Here is a 17062-nt window from a genome sequence, read left to right as displayed (position 1 = left end):
ACTGAATGGCCTGGGGTTCCTTGAGAGGGCTCCATGTAGCTGCTAAGAAATCAAGGATCTCCAGGATTGTTCAAGCTTTGTGCTCTTTCCCCTGATAGTTACTTTTTGCACAGTTTTGTAGAATCTCACCCACATAATACAGTCTAACATTCAGTCCAAATCTTTGAGGGTATGCATATTTATGGAGCTATTTATTTGCTCATTTTTGAAAATTCACCACCCCTCAGCCTTCTAAACACCTCTCTGTCCTCTCAGCTTAGCCAGACTGCTATATTCTGCTTTGATTCTTGCTCCCTGCACCATGGTGTAGAAAGGCCCGGGCAAGATACAGGGGGATTGTAGATAGGACTTACATCTTTATTTTTCTACCTTCAGAGATTACAGTCCTTTGAATATTCATTCTCCAAGAACTGGAAAAGAGTTGTTTCATACATTCTATCCAGTTCTGTATTTGTGGCAAAAGAGTTTCTCTGGTAACAATTCTTCTTAGATGCTCTTCTTAATGAGGTATTTGTTATTGTTGTTAATTAATGGTAAAAAATAAACATCTCACTGGTTCTATAAAAGGTTTAAATTCTGTTATTTGCAACAACCTGGACAAACCTGGAGGATATTGTGAGATTAGCCAGACACAGAAAGACAAATATTGCATGATCTCACTCATGTGGAATCTAAGAAAAGTCAATCTCATAAAAATTGAGAGTAGAAGGATAGTTCCTAGAGGCTGGGAAGATAGGGACGGGGGATGGGGGAAGATTGGCCAATGGTTATGGTTCTATCTAGAAATAAGTTCTGGCATCTATTCACAGTTAACCATAATGTATGTACTTCAAAATACTAGAAGAGAATTTTCAACATTCTACCACAAAGAAATCACAGGTGATAATCCATTACCCCAATTTGATCATTATATGTACATGTATCAAAACATCACATTGGATCCCCAAAATCTGTACAATTATTATATGTGAACCCTAAATATTTTTGAACAGTTGGGCAAAAACAAATAGTGTCTTTTCTGCCTCTGAAGACATTTGATGCCCATGAAGTGGTGCAGTCACGGGGCACCATGTGGGGACTTCTCTAAGACAAGGTGCCAATATGCTGGGAAAGAGATAGAGCTACAAATTGCCTGGGTCTGTGATAGCACCAGTGACATGGTCCAGCCACCGACCCTGAAACTGCCCAGTTCTAGGTTTATTTATTTATTTATTGCCATGCTGGTATTAAACCCAGAACCTTGTGCACACCAGGCAAGTATCCTAGCACTGAGCATCACCCCCAGTTCCTACTCAGCTCTAAACTTGCCGTTCTCAAGTTGTTTGTTCTCAGGGTCCCTTTACATTTTCAGAATAATTGACAACCCCAACAAGTTCTGGTTTATATGGGCTACATTTATCAACATCTACCTTATTGTTAGTTAAAATTCAGAGAAATTAAAATATTATATTTATTAATCCACTGAAAATAAACCCACCCCATGTTGACATGAATATGTTTTCATGAAAAAAAAAAGTATTTATAGCCTCTAAAACAACAACAAAAAAGTAGCCCAGTGATATGACTAACATTGTTTTACATTTTTGCAAATCTCTAGAATGTCTGGACTAGTATGATCCAGCTGGATTTTCAAATCTGCTCTTGCAGTCAACCTGATGCAATACATTGTTTTCATTAAGTAAATGAAGGAAAATATTCTGACCTCACCCAGATACATAGTATGAAAAGGACTATTGTGATTCCTTTTCAGATAATTGTAGATTATCTTCTTTGATACTAAAAATGAACAAGTGGCAGTTCCTTAAATTTTCTTTGCAACAAGGAATTCAAAACTACCTCTAAAAATATTTTGTGCCCTTTGGCAGAGACCAGGAAATTTTTTTTTTTTTTTTCTGTAAAGAGACAGTGGGCTCTCCAGTGTCTTACCACAATGACCTCCCTTTGCTGATGTAACACAAAAGCAGTCTTAGACAAAGTGTAAGCAAATGTTGTGGTTGGTGTACCAATAAAACTTTATTCACACAACTTTTTTGTAATTAGCCTTTTTGTAAATGAATGCTGATCTCTGCTTTATTGCCTTAAAGTCCATCGGTCTATTTTGTACTGGAATGGATGAATTTGATCAAGCAGATCCCTTGAAAGGGTCTCAAGGATCACTATACTCCACTTCTACAACCAATACTCTCATGTTTTTTATTATATGAGATAATAAGGCTCTTATTATTAATGCCACTTTGAGGGGGGCAATTTGTTACTTGCAGTCAAAAGTATCTTTGCTGATAAACTCCTGCATACTGGTCTCCATCTTGGATCCTGGGATGTGGCAATCCCAACCACATTTACCCCCAGCAGCTTGACGTGCCAGTCATAGAGTAGAAATAGCAAGATGCATATTATTAGTCAGAGTTCGCCAAAGACATAGAGCCAATAGAGCTATTGTACTCATGGTATATGGATTTATTAGGAAATTGGCTCACACAATCACAAAGGTCAAAAATTTCCACAGTAGGCTGTCTCTAAGCTGAAGAGCCAGTGGAGTGGTAGCAATGACTCAGTCCCAGCATCCAGAAGCCTCTGAACCAGGAAGACCATTAACACAGCCTCCAGGCCAAAAGCCTCAGAGGCTTCAAGGGTCCGAGAGCCTCCAAGGGTCAAAGGCCAAAGAAACTGGACCTCAATGTTCAAGAGCAGCAACAGCAAGAGAAAATGCACTCTGCTCCGGGAGGAAGAATCAGGGAGAGAGGGTTTTCCCTTAGTCAGCTTTTGTGTTCTAATTGGCCGCCTGCCACTGGATGGTGCCCACTCACATTCAGGGCCGGTCTTCCCCACTCAGTGCACTTACCTGCATGCCAGTCTTCTCTGGAGACACCCTCTGAGACACACTCAGATGTAATGCCTTATCAGAACTCTAGGCATCACTCCATCCAGTCCGGGTGACACCCAAATTAACCATCACTCTTGTCCAGGCTGAGAGGTCCTGAGACAGCTCCATGGAGCCTCAGTGGGACTCAGAACATTATGGGGAACATCGGGAAAATTTTTTCATATTTTCACTTGGAAGGGCATGGAGGTACCTGAGAGACAGTAAGGAGAACCTGAGAGGCCTTACTATCTAGACAATGGGACAAGGCAGGACTGGTCAGCATGAACTTCACAATAGGAGATGCCAAGAGAGTGTGGGCCTCTCCTCAGGTGCCAGCATGGACAGATGATGGTGAAGGGGAATGCAAGTCACCCCTCTCTTGATGCCCTGGCATCATGCACACCTTTTCTAACTTGGAGTCGACCTTGAGGAGAAGCTAACTGCGGGTCTCCTAAACTGACCAACATTAAGGACATTGACTATGTTGAAGTTTTTATTTTTACCAAAAAGAATGGGAACTTTTGAGACAGAAATTAAGGTCAATATTAGGAAACTTTTTAACAAATTTATATACCTGTGTTTATGTACTAAAAATTCATATTCTCCAGCAAGGGCTATCACCAAATTCATTCATTCATTCACTCATTTGTACAGAGGATTGATCCCAGGGGCACTTAACCATTGAATACATCACTGGTTCCTTTGTTTGTTTGTTTCTTCCTTTTTATTTTTCATTTTGAGACAAGATCTCACTAAATTGCTAAGGGTCTTGCTAAGTTGCTAAGGCTGGCCTTGAATCCTCCTGTCTCAGCCACCTGAGTCACTGGGATTACAGGTATGCACCACAGCACCTGGTCCAAATTTTAAAACATTTCCAATTCAGTGAAGAATATGTCTCATTTAATTTGCATCTCTTAATTATCAGTGAAGACAAGCATCATTTGTATGTCATTGAGGAAAGCATTGATTTTAAATCCACCACAGTGCAACGAATGGAATTGAATCCAGTGCAATTAATGTTTACAGTTAAACAGTCTCAAATCTGCAGATAACATGTGCACAGAAATGGGTGCTGCTGTTTTGGCTTTAAAGTGATTTAGATTTACATTTTTTCAAGCCCTAAAAAGATCACTAAGAGACATAATCCTCTAGTTGATCAACTCTTCTTGAATTCATATGCTGTTTATACTCTAAGTTCCACTCAGCATTATTGCTTGTTTCTCCTGCCCATACTATCAACTGGTGACTGGAAATAAGACCCAAGAATAGGCTCAGTATTTCTGGATTTTGTTTCTGTCAACACCTCTCTTCTTTCCCCCAACAATTCAATATAATCAACACATACTTCTTTAATCTGGACTCCACATGAACAAAGGCAAGTAATTCTCCAAGTTGTGCTATTTCTTTTACATATTAAAACGCCTTAGTCTTCTTGCCTGCAGAGGTAATACTCATTTTTTAAATTAATTTCGCTGAAAAACAAAATGGTAAATGGTATAAACAATGCCCTAAAACAACTGTTAGTTTCTTTTCTGTGTATCTAATCCTTGCTTAACTACATATATATATATTACATACTTATGATCCTGTATATTTACTAAGCATTAACCCCAATATCGCACATCTATCTGCTACATTTAGTCTAAACATCATAAGTCATAAAACAATGATTTGGCTACTGTAGAATCAAAGTATCATCACATTCCTATATTCTAGTTTTATCACTTATTTATGCACACACTCATTTAACAAATATTTAAGGTGGTGGGCATTAGAGGCACAAATGTAGATAAGAACACTCTTCCTGCCCTTAAGGATCTTACAGGCTAGGAGAAGAAATAACATCACCACATAATTTTCATGCATTTACACATTGGAGCTGGGTATTCATGTTGTATTTCCATATGTGTTAAAATATAAAATATATATTTTTAAATATAAACTCTGCACAGGTGGCAAGATATGTGTGTTTTGGTTGACTGAATTATTGCCTTAAGGCTTTAAAAGCAGAACCATGTAAAGATCTAGAAGACTTGTGGTATAATCTCTAGACAGCACATGCTTTCACTTCCGGCCACAGGACGGGTCATCACATAAAAACGTTCCTTTAAACGAGAAAAACAATTAAGCCTTGAAAATGTGAGAACAAGAAAACACAAGATTTAAATAGAACTTACCAGCCTGCTTTATGAAATATATTTTTAACTAATAGAATTTTTGTTGTTGTTGTTGTTATTGGGATTGAACCCAGGAGTGCTTAACCACAGAGCCACATCCTTAGCTTGTTAGTATTTTATTTAGAGACAGGATCTCACTGTGTTGCTTAGCACTTGGCTAAATTGCTGAGGTTGGCTTTGAACTTTCGATCCTCCTGAGTCTCCTGAGCTGCAGGGATTACAGGTGTGTGCCACTGTACCAGGCTTAACTGGTAGATTTAAAGTTAGCATTTTTGCTATAGTCCACCCTTTCTGGACTACATGATATTTATAATGAGGAAGTCATCAAAATGGCAACTCACTATGCTATTTACTCTTGTTTTAAACTCTAGGGCCAGTTATAAGGAAATTTCTTCTATGTTTCAGGTCTACAACCAACCATAGACCTTTTCTGAAAAATTCTTTTTAAATTTTAATCTAAAAAAAATTAAAATCTGTGAGTTGAAAGAATGGTACAGTCAGCCCTTGCCTGTCTTTCCTCTAATGTCAGCAGTTATTGACACTATTAGTATTATGCCACATTTGAAAGTAATTGACAGACATTGCAGTGCTTGACCCCTAAACGTTCCAGCACACACCTTGTAAGGACAAAGACATTATCTTATATAACCACAATGTCATTACCACACCCAAGACATGTATCATTGGTGTTCAATAGAATTGCCTAATAGGCAGCTACCAGCTCTGGTGTCCTGGTTGTGTGTGTTGGTACCACCCTGCAGCCTGGGCACTGAGCCCTGTCCCTGCCCTGTCCCTGCCCTGTCCCTGCCCTTTCAGAATGTAAAGGCTGACTCGGTGTACGAACAAGTCTGGAGACTGTGCCAGCCACTTTCACCCACCAGCTCAGTCTCCTGGCAGCTGATGTCTTCCCACGCCTCTATAATCAAATCCACTGTTCCCTATCCCTGTGGGCCAGCACCATAGTGAGGCCGATAATTCTTGACCATGACCCATGGCCATGCTGCAGCTGACCACTGGTACTTGAAAGGGCAAGTGAAGATGTAACAGGACAGGCCACACATATTTCCAACTTGTTCCTTGTACATGCTATTTCTAAGAAAAATGGCTTTTAGCAACACCTATGAGCTTGAATTTCATTAATATTTATGTCAGAAGAGAGCTGCTCATAAAAGCAAGTGCATTTCAATTTCTTGGTAAAGAGTAAAGAAATGCTTTGGATGGATGAAGATCAAATTGCCTAAGGTGGTGAGAGAGTGGACTGCTGCAACTTTTATCCTCCCTCCTTGCTAAACCCGCCTCTTGTGGCAGAGCTCAATGAACAAATTCTTTAAGTCGCCTCAACCATCTGCCATGACCATCACAGGATAGAGCACAATAAGCAAAGGTCCTATGCCTGGATGAACAGGTCCTGTGATACCGACATTTCAGCCCTGGTTCCCATCCTGGACACGCACAGGTCCAAGGACTGGCAAGGCTCTGCAGAGCCCTTTGCTCGTGGGCAAGGGGTGGGGACAAAGATGTTGGCATTTCTCAAGGGCCCAGCTCATGTGAATAAAGACTTGCTCCATGCTGCAAGGACAAAAAGCCTGAGAGAAAAGGAATAGGCGGCAGGGGGGTGGGGGGCGGGGGAGGGGGGCATTTGACTAAAAATAGAAACAGGCTCAAGGCTCTGACAAGCAAGATTCTCAATGAATCTGGTCCTTCAGGGAGTGGAAACATCTCATTTGAAATAGAATCCCACGGACAAGCTTTGGGGCTTTCTGTTTTCACCACATTAACACCCTGACAAAGGGCCACAGCATTGTCAATGCAGGAAATGAGGGGGCGAATAGACATTGGCTGCATTCCCCCTTCCTCCTGGTTTCTGCAGACAGTCCTGGAGGCTGGGTGCTGGTTGCCTAGGAAACAGCTTGGATGTGAAACTCCTGAAAATGTGCTGTCTCTGGCAGGAGAAGCAATTGCTGGTATTGTGTGATGCTGGAGGCCATTTTCTTAACCCCTTCCAGCCAGTGTTCTCACATGAGGAGGAAACAATTGTGGGAGTGTGTTAGAGAGGGAGGGAGGGAGCGTACCGTGGTGGGTTGTGGAACCCAGGAAGCACTCTGTGTGGATTCCCTCCATTTTCTCCTACCCACCTAACCAGCACAGTGCCCCTAGTAGGTACCATTGGATAAATAGGATATAGACATGATATAGAAACAGTTTTGGTAATGAATACGAAGTTAATTCAATTTTTCAATTGGAGTGAGATTTAAAACAAATTCGTGACAGGGTGATCAACCTTTTGTAAGCTCAAAAATTATTGAAGTTGCAAACGCTCCTAATTCATTGCTTCTATAAATTTTTTAAAATTTACTGTTTGATTTTCTTTGAATAAGCACAGCTGCACAGCATGGGTTGAAGCTCCTCATCAAGAGCTTGATCTTTTTCTCTGTTCAAGTTCAGACCCAAATGAGAGATAGATATGGGAGTCAAAGATAGCAAGAGCAATATGGTGGCATGATTACAGATAAAATCATATTAATAACCTGGGCAGTAATTATGGGCCTTTTAATGTCACTCTTCCAAGTTGGAGAGACTCCATAGTCCAATCACAGGCTACTGTGGTCGCTCCTGGTCCTGTCCCCCTAGTCAACACCGAGTCTTCCATCTAACTTGCAGCACATCATGGATGGCCCAGAGAATACCCTTCTGATAAGCAGATTACCATTAAATTCATGCAGAAATCATGGCCAGATGTACACTAAAGCCTTCACAGAGCTGAAACTAGAATTTTCCAGTCTAATTAACAAAGTGGATGCTATGTGGACCACAAAACACCCTCTAAGGGCTCTGAGACTCTCATCTTCCCTGCTGCCAGGAGTTACAGACTTTGACAGCTTTCAGGGCAATCCTTTCCGGGAGCTGCCTTTGGCTAAAAATAGCAGCCTCACCTTAAGTCACAGCCCTCTCCTCAGGGATAGCTTGCATGCAGGAGCTGGTCAATGGGGGGAGGCGCAAAAGTGTATCCCTTACCTCTCTCTGAAGGGCCAACTGAGCTCTAGCATCTCTTGGGATTGACTGAGACCATCATTAGGATTCTACCATTCAGCTCCTGGCTTCGGCAATTCTTCCTTCAGCCTCTGACATGATTCAAGTGTAAATCTCTGAGTTAGTTCCCGAGAAAGTAACTTGAGACAATTAATTTCTAAGTAACTACAGTATGCATCCAGATTATAAGGTGATGAACTTCAACACAGAGGATTGCATCTGAAAAGTTAAATTCTTCAATCATTTTTCTTGATCTATTTATTTGATCATGTTTCTTCCCATGTTTTTTTTGTCGCCCACCCTGCTTCAGCTCTCTGCAGTTTCTATCCATCTGATGGTGGACTTCTCAGATTATTCTTACCAATTCTTTCCTATTTTCCATCCTCTTCTTTTCTAGAAGCTTTGCTTATTTTCCAATGTCTACATTAAGCTTTTATTTGTGCTCTTATGTTCTTCAGTTCCTAAGAAATATTTTTATTCTCTAAATTTATTTTTTATATCATTCTATTCTTATTTCATAGATTCACTGATGTGAATCTGTCTTCTCTGAGGAGATCCATAAGATGTCCAAAGATATTCCCTTCTCCCTACGTAATACCCACGATGTTTCTTTTCCTCTTCATTTGCTTGTTTGGATCTCTGTCTTTTGTGATAGAAGTTTTCTTCAGGCATCTAATAATTTTTGGTTTCCTGCTTATTTTTAAGATAGAGGCACTAAGAAGCTAATTGGATCACTGAACCATGGGTGGAGATTTTGACTTACAGAAGTCTTTGAGTGAATTTTGGGTGTTCTCTCTAATCATTCCCTTGGGGAGCCTTCTGTGTTAGTGTATGGATTGAATCAGTTACTAATTCTTCCCATCCTTGAATATACACTCTGTCATGGTTGAATTTTCTGTGTCATCTTGGCTAAGCTATGTTGTGCAGCTGTTTACTTGAACAATTGTTTACATGTTCCTGTGAATGTATTTTGTAGACAAATTAGCAATTACGATCAGTTTGTGTTAAATGAAACAGATTACTCTCCATAATATAGGTGAACCTCATCCAGTCAGATCCTAAGAGTAAAATTAAAAAATAATTCCATCAAGATTGTAACAAGTTTCTAGCCTGCTGACCTACCCTGTAGAGGCTCCATTGGTTGTTTCTAGAGGAACCTGACTAGTACATAGTCCTTTACAATCTTTGCTGCTCTATCAGTTAGTGTCTACAGCTCTCTTGAATCTGAGTTTGGTCACATGATTTGCTTTAGCAGATGGGATGTTAGCAAATGGCCAAGAAAGGGTAGGAAAAAAAAATTGTGAATTGGGGCTTGCCTTCTCCTGCAGCTGAAGATTCACAAAAGCTCAGATTAACCTGGTGGATGATGAAAGACACGTGGATGTCGTTCTAGCTCACATCAAGTCAACTGCCAGCCTGACAGAGAGGTTATCCTAGAACATCAAGTCCCAGATTAACTGGCCCAGAACAGAAAAACCACTCAGCCAAATCACAAAACTGTGATCACATTTGGGGGTGTTTTTTTTTTTTTTTTTTTTTAACACAGCAAAAGCTAACTGGTATAGTAACTATCATTAGATCTTTCTTCCTGAGCTGGTCATATTCCCCAGAGAACATTATGCCAATGTCCTGCATCTTATGCCCACTGCCAGCATCCTAAGAGCAAGTAGAAGGCTGACAGTTTCAGCATTAAGTCTGTAAATATTCTCTTCATCCCTTCCATAAGTTAGGGCCAACTCTGACATTTTAGAGGGTACACAGTGTTCACAGAGAAGACTGCCCTCACTCTGACGCCAAGTACATGTTTGGGGGAATCACATCCAGATTGAATATTTTGCTAGAAGGACTCATAGGACTCACTACAACATTGAACTCACAGTTATGGCTTACAATAGAGAAAATACAGATAAATATCAGCCAACGAGGAGCCACATGAGGTGAGTCCAAGAGGAGTCCAAACGTACAGGGTCTTGTTCTCTTCTCTATGTGGAGTCCTGGGCAAGGTTAACTACTCCTCTCAACCCACAGCATCCATGTGCACAGAGTATTACCAACCAGAGATGCTCACCTGAGCTTTTGGTGTCTAGACTTTTTGCCATGGCCTCACCAAATCCTGCCCACATGTCTAACCCGCAGTGCCCAGCCCTTTCTTGAGGTTGGGCTAGTACCTTTAATCCCAGTTCCTGGGAGATTAGAAATAAAACCAAGTGGCTCAAGGCCACCATCATTAATCAAATTGTTAGGCCATCCAGTGGCTAAAGCCCTCAAGCAAACAAAGATACTCCTACTAGTTGGAACATTCCAGGGGTTTAGAGATCACCTCCGAAGAGTCAAGGGCAAAAGTCAGACCTCTCATGCAAATCTCGTTTATCTGTTGCTTCAGCTTCTCTGTTCCCTTTAGGAGCAGCACTGAGGTTAGTGATTCTAGCTTGGACCAATCAGAATCCAAGCCTGGCTCAGCCTCAGGATCTATTCCAATGCTCTCTTACTTTCACTTTTCCTATTACAAATAATAAACAAGAAATTGATATTAGCTTGTTTCTTGTTACTTGTCATTTCCTTCTGAATCCATTGAACCCATTGTTCAGGCTTTATATCCATCAAAAAATTAAATTTCTTTCTAAGTTTAGTCTCTAGTTACTAATTACAGCACAGCTCCAATTCTGTACCACAGGTGACTATGGTCATACAGGAAACAAAGGTTCCTCACCTTCACTCTTTCATTTTTCTCTTCTCCAGCCACATTTCCGTGAGTTGGGGTGGGTCTGGTGAATCCCATTTTGACACAACTGTGAAACATTTCAATCAACTGTGAAGTTAGAGAGAAGAGTCCTCAAAACCACCCTTACTTCTGACATGGATGGCAAATTCAAGGATTCCCAAGACCACCAGTGGGCTTAATAATTTGCTAGAAAGATTCACAGAATGTACTGGAAATGGTTATTCTCACAGTTATGATGCTTGTGTGTGTACACGCACATGTGTTTATTGGGACTCAAACTCGGGGCTTCGTGCATGCTAGGCAAGTACTCTGCCACTGAGTGATGTCCTCAGCCAACAGTTATAATTTTTTTATAGCATAAAGATTCAGGTAAAAAGAATGTCTTAGGCAGAGTCCAGATAAGTGACAAATGTGGAGTGTATGCTATCTTGAGGAATCAAGGCATGTCAACGTGTGATGATATGCATGGAATATTACTAACGAGGGAAGCTCATCTGATCTTTGTTGTTCAGAGTTTTTAGAGTGCCTTAGGCGCACGTTTGTGGGCATCCCAGTTCACAAATCCAAACTTCATCATCAAGTTACCCCTGGAACCCCTCGATCCTAGGGGTGCGTACTGCAGGCAGTGTCTATTCTCATGAGAATGGACCTAGCGGGAGAGGCTCATACAGGCCTTATAAGTGAATTTAAGAAAGTTTGAAAAGGAAACTCTTTCACCCTTGGATTTGGGACATTTTCCATAAGAGAGGGGAAAGATTTGAGTGGATATTATCTCCTTAATCTGATGGGGAAGGGAATAGACAGAAAAGGCAGAAGTATGACTGATAGTTAGACAAGTTCCCATTAAAATTTAGTCTTACTAGCCCTTATCAAATCTTTAACCAGACAGCCTTCTTTTCTCACCTTAACTATACTATTACCTAAAGTTTTCCAGACACTAGAAAATCCAAAAGGTCTACAAAAACATGTTATATCTACAAGCTAAAGCACAGAATCCCAGCCTCAGAAAAGAGGACATTGGTGTCTGTGTAGTCAGAAGTAATGCTGTACATGTGTCCCCATAGACCTCTCTGATATCTCTGCCATCGCCAACAATACCCAGACTGAAAATCAGGAAATTCATCAGATTGTCACTGTCACCCTCATTTGTACATTTAAGGATGATCCAGGTCCAACATCATAGGGCCTTAGTGCCTAGCTCCTTTCATACCTCAAATCTTGCTTTTTTTTTTTTTTTTTGTGGGGACTGGGGATTAAACTCAGGGGCACTCAACCACTGAGCCATATCTCCAGTCCTTTTTTGCATTTTATTTAGAGACAGGGTCTCACTGAGTTGCTTAGTACCTCACTATTGCTGAGGCTGGCTTTGAATTGGGATCCTCCTGCCTCGGCCTCCCAAGCTGCTGGGATGACAGGCCTATGCCACCACACCCAGCTCAATACTTATTATTATTATATTCAATATATACCTCCCAGTAAGTGCCTGATCACTGAGTTGACCCACCCAAGACCCAACTAAACCAACCTCAACTTTGCAGTGAAGGTTATTCCATGTAAGATAACATATAATGATAGCTTTGTGTGAGGTTGAAGCAACGGAGGAATGACCAAGTGTCCTCAGTTGCCCATTTCTTACCCACTACTTTGGCTTCACCAAACTGTAGTCAGAATTTACCCTTGCTGAAGTCCCCTGAAGTTTTAGCTGCTTCCAAGCACTCAGGTGCACACTTTCCCCTTAATAGCTTGGTCTCAGAATCTGCTGACTAAATAGAACAATACTTCCTGTGGAAGGGACCTGATCTTACCACCCTCTCTGTTCCCTCATTTGGCCACCCCAGCCCCCTAAGATTTGTGTGAGACTTGCTCATCAATCCCTACTAAAGAACACCTTATCTGGCTTTGAATACTTGCAGATTACTAAGACCAGAGCATTCTACCAATGGAAATGGTCCTTTTAACCAGTTTCTCCTTATTTAAGTCTAGACTTGTTTTTATTTGACCATAGAGTCATATTGACAAGGGATTTAGATAGATTCTCTTAACATGGGCACAGTCTACATGTGGTGACATGTTACACAATGGTCTTCCATCCGTGAGCTGGAAACTGACAGCGCTGTGCAGTCCTTTAATTTCAGGCTGCAGTGGGGAGACAGCAGCAGGCATGGTGCATGGTTGTGGGCGGGCCCCTGTACAAGGATGTCTCCTGTGTCCTTTCCTGCTGCAAGTTCACAAGAGAGTTTGCAGCCTGACTGCCAGCTCCCTCCACTGTTGCCCAGTTGTACTCTCAGGCTCCTTTCCCCTGCTAACCCACTCATTTTTCTATGGTCAGTGACCAGAGCCCAAACTGTATGTCAGTGATATAAAACGGACTGAGGGCTGTACCAAGGCATCCATCCCTGGATGTAGCGATATTCAGCCCTGCCTGAAGTGACAGAGCTCCCCTGCATCCCCTGGGACCCAGAAGGGGGTCTGCCATGCCCTCTCCTTCGGTGCCCCTCCCAGCTTTTCAGTCTGTGGCCACAATATGGCTGATGCTCTGCAGATTTCCAAGCCCCTTGGCAGCAGCTGCTGTGGGAAATAGGGGCCAGCTGCTCTCTGGTTTCTCTGTAGGACTACTGACTGTGGTTGCCCCTATTCCAAGGTCATCCTTAGTGAGAGGATTCCAGTCCGTGATGCGATTCCTATTTCATTTCAGTTTTGGGAGGTCATCAGCGATGAGCATGGCATCGACCCCACTGGCAGTTACCATGGAGACAGTGATTTGCAGCTGGAGAGAATCAACGTGTACTACAATGAAGCCGCTGGTGAGTATTTGAATGTCAACCTTGCTTTCCACATGTGGCACAGGAAATGTCCTGGGAGCATATGAATGACAAATGCTTCTTGCATATAGATTGAAAATACAAATGGAAAAAAAAATGTGCTTCTTGGTTCCTTAAGACTCCTGCATGTTTGTCATGACTAAGCATGTTCAGCATCTCCTTTTTCTTTTTCCTCCCTTTGTCTCAAATGCTGGAATTTTCTGCAATGAATTGTGCTATGAGAGCTGCAGAGAGCACAGCCTTGCCCATGACTTGTCTGTCAAGCACAGGTCTAAGCTCTTCTTCCCACAGGCAACAAATATGTACCTCGGGCCATCCTGGTGGACCTGGAGCCTGGCACCATGGACTCGGTGAGGTCAGGACCATTCGGCCAGATCTTCAGGCCAGACAACTTTGTGTTCGGTATGTCCTCATGGTCCCTGGGAGCTGGCCAAACCACTCACCTTCTTCCTAATAGCCACACACTTTACTGTTCTCAGTGTTCAGTGCTGAGGGGAGACGGTGTCCACAGACAGCCCCAGTCCTGGTCTAACCCCATTCAGTCTATGGGGAGGTGCGGGGCGTGGGGGACTCTGGCCCCTGCCTGGACAGCTCAGAGATCAATGTCAGCCTGCCTGCAGAGGCTGTGGTGGCCTCCATTACAGAGCAGCTTCTGAAGGGAAAGAATAAAGAGCAAGGGCTTCAAACAGGGCTTACAGGCCACAGGTAATTTCAAAGGACCAGTGGCAACAAGTAACCACTTCAAGGTGCCAAAGGCCAAAGGCACAGCTTAGGGCCAAGGTGTAGAAAGCTGCTAAGAGCCCCTCTTCTCTGATCCCACTGTGCCTTCCCCTTGCCTGCTTAATTTCACCTAATTAGAGTATTTACAGAAGGTTTGGTTCTTAATATTAGAAACAGCTTGATTTTGTTAAAGGCATCCTCTTCCTCAATTTTTTTTTAACTTTATTCTAGTTTTTTCCCCTCAACCTTTAAAAGTTTTTAAAAATTATTTTAATTTTAATTTTTTAAACATACATAGAAGTATAAAAGTTGTGTATATTAAAGGAGTACCATCTAATGTTTAATACATGTATAGATTGTGTAATGTTTAAAGCAGGTTAAACATATTTATCTCAAACATATTTGAAAGGTGAAAACTTTCAAAATTCTTTCTTCTAACTTTTTGAAATGTACCAGATGTTATTATCTATACTCGCCCTGCTGATAATAGCACATGAGAGCATCTGCTTTCTTCTGACTGTAACTTAGTATCCATTGATCATACTTCCTCATCCTTCCCATCCCAGTGTTTTTGAAGGTCACTGATATATTGAACTTTTTTGTTTAGGTAACAAAAACAAATCTAAAGAAGAAGAATCTGCCATTTTGAAACTAGTCCTACCTTTCCACCACAATCCAAATAACAGAATTCAGAATTTCTTGTGTCTGTGGCTAATATTTTCTTTCCCTCTGGCAGGCCAGAGTGGTGCAGGAAATAACTGGGCAAAGGGCCACTACACAGAGGGAGCCGAGCTGGTGGACTCGGTCCTGGACGTGGTGAGGAAGGAGTCAGAAAGCTGTGACTGTCTCCAGGGCTTCCAGCTGACCCACTCTCTGGGGGGCGGCACCGGGTCAGGCATGGGCACCCTGCTCATCAGCAAGATCCGCGAGGAGTACCCAGACCGCATCATGAACACCTTCAGCGTCATGCCCTCGCCCAAGGTGTCCGACACGGTGGTGGAGCCCTACAACGCCACCCTGTCTGTCCACCAGCTGGTGGAAAACACAGATGAAACCTATTCCATCGACAACGAGGCCCTGTACGACATCTGCTTCCGCACCCTGAAGCTGACCACACCCACGTATGGAGACCTCAACCACCTGGTGTCAGCCACGATGAGCGGGGTGACCACCTGCCTGCGCTTCCCGGGCCAGCTGAATGCAGACCTGCGCAAGCTGGCGGTGAACATGGTGCCCTTCCCCCGCCTGCACTTCTTCATGCCGGGTTTCGCGCCCCTGACCAGCAGGGACAGCCAGCAGTACCGCGCCCTGACGGTCCCGAGCTCACCCAGCCTAGGTCATGTCCTTCCCTAGCATCCCAAAGCTAACAGCAGAGGGGCGGGGAGGGTGAGATCCTTCTTAGCAGCTCTTCAAAGATCTAGCACGGTTTCCTTTGAGTCACCATTATGAGGCTTGTGTGGTCTGACCAGCATCGTTACAGGCCTCAAGCAAGGACAATCAAACATTGGTCAACAACTTTGGCCTTTTCCTTCGGTTCTGAGTCCAGTGACTGCCTAGATTAGGAAGACAACCAAAATCCTATTTCTTCAGGGGCCAGGGAGGAACTAGAAGTGTTCAGGTAGTGAAGAGAGCAATAGTCAGCATGGGAACCACAGGTCTCTTAAAGGTAAGAAGACAGTCATGATCATCCAAGCCCCAGCACCAGTCACAATGGCTAAAAGCCACATCTTTGGAGATGTAAAAAAATGCTTTCTAGCAAATGCATTTGTAGCAGACACTATTGTACACCTCGCCTCCCCACCACCCCAATGTCTTTGTTGCTCACTCTTCATGGACTTGCTGGTGATTTCCCACTGCAAACAATTATAACCTTCCTCAGGACTCTTGCCCACCCTGGTTAGCATCTTTGGAAGGAGGCCCCATTCAATGACAGATTGTAGCCCAGCGTCCCTGCCTCTCTGGTGTGCCACCTTTGAGTTGTTCTACCTTGTCTCTTACAGATCCCTTGGGTAACCTGCAGCAAACTTGTCTTGGTATCTGAGGTAGATTGGTTTCAGAACCCTCCCAGTGGATACAGAAGTCTGCAAATGCTCAAGTGACTAATATAAAATGGTATAATATTTGCATATAACCTGGGCACTTCCTCCTGTATAATGTAAATCAGCTTCAGATTACTTATAATAACTGATACAATGCAAATGCTTTGTAAATAGAGGTTATGCTATTGTTTGGGGAATAATGACAAGGAAATAGTCTGTACATATTCAGTACACACTTTTTTTAAAAAAAATACATTTGATTTATGATTGGGTGAACCCATAGATAGGGAACCCACAATACAGGGGCCAACTTTAAAATAAATTAACAAATTTAATCTTACATTGCATCTTAAAATGATGTCTATTATCTTGCCTACATGACAATTAGGCATAAATAACTGATTATAGACAAGAAGAATTCTTACTATACAGTAAATGAAAGTACTCCTGGGATTAAGCTGGGAAACAAAGGAAGGAACCACAGAACCAGGGAAAATTTGGAGTTCCTCTCAAGGTTCCCAGACACATAGGGGAGGAGGTCCCTGGAGTCTGGATCTTCACATAACTTAAATGCTCAAGTTCTAATAAACACCTTGAAAATAAAATGAAAATCAATGTTCTTTTGCAGCTGGAAAAAAATTAACCTTCAATATTTTAAGTGCATCTTCCCTTAGGCCTTTCGAGTTTGC

At 42.3% G+C, this 17062-nt stretch overlaps 1 protein-coding gene across 1 annotated transcript; it reads left to right on the top strand.

The window, feature by feature from the left end:
• Positions 1 to 13491: 13491 nt before the first annotated feature.
• Positions 13492 to 15687, top strand: LOC306665795 (tubulin beta-2A chain-like; the record flags this gene model as incomplete). Its single annotated transcript, XM_079147402.1, has 3 exons — positions 13492 to 13596; positions 13906 to 14016; positions 15071 to 15687. Exons 2-3 carry the CDS (start codon positions 13956 to 13958, stop codon positions 15685 to 15687), a joined length of 678 nt encoding a protein of 225 aa, XP_079003528.1. The 5' UTR covers positions 13492 to 13596; positions 13906 to 13955.
• Between the last annotated feature and the right edge of the window lie 1375 nt (positions 15688 to 17062).

This window comes from Sciurus vulgaris (assembly GCF_902686455.1).
Source record: "Sciurus vulgaris genome assembly, chromosome: 7".
NCBI classification, from domain to species: domain Eukaryota; kingdom Metazoa; phylum Chordata; class Mammalia; order Rodentia; family Sciuridae; genus Sciurus; species Sciurus vulgaris.
The sequence above is the reverse complement of the archived record's forward strand: the minus strand, read 5'-3'. Positions and strand labels throughout refer to the sequence as shown.